Consider the following 4,279-nt stretch of genomic DNA (forward strand, 5'->3'; position numbering starts at 1 on the left):
CTGTGCCGAAGCGCATAGAAACAGTGAAGAATGCGAAGTTGTGTTACAATTGCCTTCGATCTCATCGCGACAGTCCGTGCAAATTTTCTAACTGTACAATCTGTCAAAAACGACACAACTCGCTTCTCCACCTTGACAAATTATCAAAGCCAGTCAAAACAATCGCATCTAGTACCGAGACGTCTGATGACAAGACCGATTGACTAACCGATACGACGAACAATAGAGTTACGAGTTTGGCCACGATTTCTCGTGCAATTGTACCGCAATTATTGACGAGTGCTGTGGTTTATATCTGCGGCCGCGAAAACAATTTAATTAAATGTCGAGCTCTTTTAGACACGTGTGCTACTGCAAATTTTATATTTGAGTCTTTCGTTAAATACTTGGGCATCCCGGTGATGGCACATTCTTTATTCATCGGTGCAATAGATAGCCTGAATACGGAATCAAAGGGCCTTGTGCATGTGACTATACAATCAATGCGAAACAGTTTTTCCAAAAAATTGACATGCTTAACGATACCAGCTATCGTGGACTTAATTCCCTCGGAGGTCTTTCCGCGAGATTTGATAAAGATTCCTCCCAATATCAAATTAGCAGATCCTGATTTTCATGTACCACGTACAGTCGATTTGTTGATCGGTTCGGGCGCAACTTTGTCTATGCTTTCCGTTGGTCGAATTAATTTATCACCCGAAGGGGACGATTTATATTTGCAAAAGACGCGTCTCGGATGGGTGGTCGCCGGGGGAGCGTCTTGGCAAGCTCCTTCGAAATTTGCATGCTACTTAACAAATTTAGAAGCCCAATTAACAAAATTTTGGACAATCGAAGAAATCGCGGAGGATAAATTAAATTCCGAAGAGGAAATCGAATGCGAAGCACATTTTGTAAAGACTGTTTCTCGCGATAATACAGGACGGTACACAGTTAGTTTACCATTTCGCAGGACAAATCAATGTATTGGTGAATCGCGAACATTGGCACTTAATCGTTTAACAGCATTAGAACGCAAATTCAACGCGAACTCGGCATTCCGAGAGGAGTATACGCGAGTAATTGAAGAACACGTGAAGTTAGGGCATATCTCGTTAACAAAAGAGTTTAGCAATGACGGATACTATATGCCTCACCATGCCGTAATTAAAGAAACTAGCAGCACTACTAAATTGCGAGTAGTGTTTGACGCGTCGGCGAAATCAAAGAACGGCGTGTCATTAAATGACGTATTAATGGTCGGACCAACAATTCAAGATAAATTATTTTCGCACCTAATTCGATTCCGTACATACAGATACGTCATTACCGCCGACATCGAAAAGATGTATTTGCAAGTATTATTACACGAAAATGATCGGCGTTATCAACGGATTCTTTGGCGTAAAAACGATAACGTGGAAACGTATCAAATTAATAAACTTGCATTTGGTGTATCGTCTTCGCCATTTCTTGCTATTCGTGTCCTTCAAAAACTCGCTGACGATGAAGCGCACGCATTCCCTATCGCCGCGCGAGTGATTAAATCTCATTTATACGTGGATGATTTGTTATCCGGAGCCGACAGCATCGAGGAAGCGCGAATAATTAGAGACGAAGTAATCGCGTTGCTTGCTCGAGGCGGGTTTTCTATTCGGCAATGGGCTTCGAATGATAAGCGTATTATCGATGATTTGGCGACCAGTGCATTACACGCAAAGTTTACGTTTGATGAAGGTCGATTTTTTAAAACATTGGGAATAGCGTGGAGTACAGATGGCGATAAATTACATTATTCAATAAATTCAATTAAAGTTACAGAAAAAATAACTATACGAAAAATACTTTCGGAAATCGCGAAAATATACGATCCATTAGGTTTATTAGGCCCCGTGATATTATATGCAAAGAAAATTATGCAAGATGTATGGCGATGTAAATTATATTGGGACGAATCCGTTCCACAGAACATCTATACCGATTGGGCAGAATTTGCCAAACAATTAAGCTTAATCAATAAAGTCTCTTTCGAACGCAAATTATTTGGAGAAGACTATGAGGAAATGCAAATACACGGATTTTGCGACGCGAGTAACGTCGGTTACGGGGCGTGTTTGTATGTACGGACGCGCAGAAAAAACAAAAATATAGTTACGAGATTATTGTGCGCCAAGTCTCGGGTCGCGCCGGTGAAAACCGTTACGATACCGCGGCTCGAATTATGCGGCGCATTGTTGTTAGCGCGATTATATCGTGAAGTAAGTAAAGCATTGAACATTGTCCCTGCCAAAATGATTTGCTGGTGCGATTCAACGATTGTGTTGCATTGGATAAGAACACAGCCTTACTTACTCAAAACGTATGTGGCAAATCGAGTCGCAGAAATACAGGAACTCGTCGGTTCTCACGTATGGCGGCACGTTCGGTCCGAAGACAACCCCGCGGACGCGATTTCAAGAGGTCAATTGCCGCGCGCGTTTATACAAAATAAAATGTGGTCTTCCGGGCCTTCGTGGTTAGTCAAGAATGAGATCAAGTGGCCAAACGAAGTCACACAAACAATCGAAATACCGGAACTAAAAAGGAACATCTGTTTAACAACAAAATTAAACGATTTCAGTTTGCTAAATAAATATTCATCCTATTACAGATTATGTAGAATTGTAGCGTATTGCCTTCGTTTTCGAATTACTAAGGAATATTCCGGTCCACTGCACGCAAAAGAATTAGACGAGGCCGAAATTCGAATATTAAGAGGCCTACAGATTAGCCGGTTTGCTGACGAAATCGCAAAATTAAAAAATAAAAATTTAAGCCATACAAGTAGAATTGCAAATTTGAATCCATTTTTAGACAACGCCGGTCTAATCAGAGTCGGAGGACGACTTCAAGCTTCAAATATGTCCTTTACACAAAAACACCAAATTTTACTTCCAAGTCGACATCGTTTGACCGATAGTATCATTCGCGAAACGCATGAAAAAAATCATCATCCCGGCATTTTAACAACATTACACCTCGTTCGTCAGAAATTTTGGGTACTTGACGGTAGGAATCAGGTACGCAAAGTTATACGTTCTTGTTTGCGTTGTTTTCGATTCAATGCCCAAGCGATCGAGCATAAAATGGGAAATCTTCCGACTTCACGTGTACGGGAAGCAATACCTTTCACTAACACCGGTATTGATTTTTGTGGACACTTTTATATTAAAGAAAAGAAGTTCAGGAACCGAACGCGAATTAAAGTTTATGTATGTGTATTCGTGTGTATGTCAGTCAAAGCGGTGCATCTCGAGGTCGTGAGCGATATGTCTTCCGAGGGTTTTATTGCAGCATTGCGACGATTTGTTGCGAGACGAGGAGTGCCAGCCCACATTCACTCCGATAACGGTAGTAATTTTGTGGGAGCAAATAATCAATTAAAAGAAATATATGCATTATTCAATTCTGAACAACATCAGACCTTTATCAACAAATTCATAAACGAACATCGAATTGCTTGGCACTTTATTCCTCCCGCAGCTCCACATTTCGGTGGAATTTGGGAATCGATGGTGAAACTTTTCAAACACCATTTTAAACGAGTTGTGGGAGATTCATTATTTACATTTGAAGAGCTCAATACATTTGCTACCGAAGTCGAGGGTATTCTTAATTCGCGACCGATTACAGCTTTATCATCAGATCCGAATGACTTGCTTGTGTTAACTCCCGCTCACTATTTAATCGGCAAGCCGCTAATCACCCTTCCGGAGAGCGATTTATCTTGTGTTCCAGTTAATCGACTATCCGTATGGCAACACATTTCAAAGGTCCGACAGGATTTTTGGGCTCGATGGAACCTGGAATACTTGAATGAACTCCAAATCCGGAGTAAATGGACAAAAGAAGGACCGACACTCGAAGTGGGGACTGTCGTATGCATCAAGGATAAGAATCTGCCTTGCAATCAATGGATCTTAGGCAGAATTTCGGAAGTACATCCGGGTGACGATGGAGTAGTACGAGCCGCCACGATAAAAACTGCGACCGGAAATATAAAGCGTGCAGCGAGGGCATTATGTCCACTCCCAATTGAGCGATAGCCATGTAACGATATTGCGCAAGTATATGACGAAATATTAATAACATGCGAAAAAACCTTGTAAACACAATACGTTACAAAACCCATGAATGTTATTGTGGATCGACTCAGGGCATTAACCCTTAGGCGTTGTCGTGAAACAGTTCAGAGAAAATGCGTAATTGTTAATCAATACCAATATTATAACAATTCGATTTAATCTGCAGATAACATACT

At 41.1% G+C, this 4,279-nt stretch overlaps 1 protein-coding gene across 1 annotated transcript; it reads left to right on the top strand.

Annotated features, from left to right (window-relative positions):
- Nucleotides 1-401: 401 nt before the first annotated feature.
- Nucleotides 402-4,064, top strand: LOC105207007. The gene has a single exon (XM_011176456.3). The coding sequence runs from the start codon at nucleotides 402-404 to the stop codon at nucleotides 4,062-4,064; it is 3,663 nt and encodes a 1,220-aa protein (XP_011174758.3).
- Nucleotides 4,065-4,279: the final 215 nt, after the last annotated feature.

The sequence above is a fragment of the Solenopsis invicta genome, chromosome 3 (genome assembly GCF_016802725.1).
Source record: "Solenopsis invicta isolate M01_SB chromosome 3, UNIL_Sinv_3.0, whole genome shotgun sequence".
Taxonomy (NCBI): domain Eukaryota; kingdom Metazoa; phylum Arthropoda; class Insecta; order Hymenoptera; family Formicidae; genus Solenopsis; species Solenopsis invicta.

Coding starts and splice junctions, on each gene's coding strand:
- LOC105207007 (XM_011176456.3), top strand. CDS start 402: ATGGCACATTCTTTATTCATCGGTGCAATAGATAGCCTGAATACGGAA.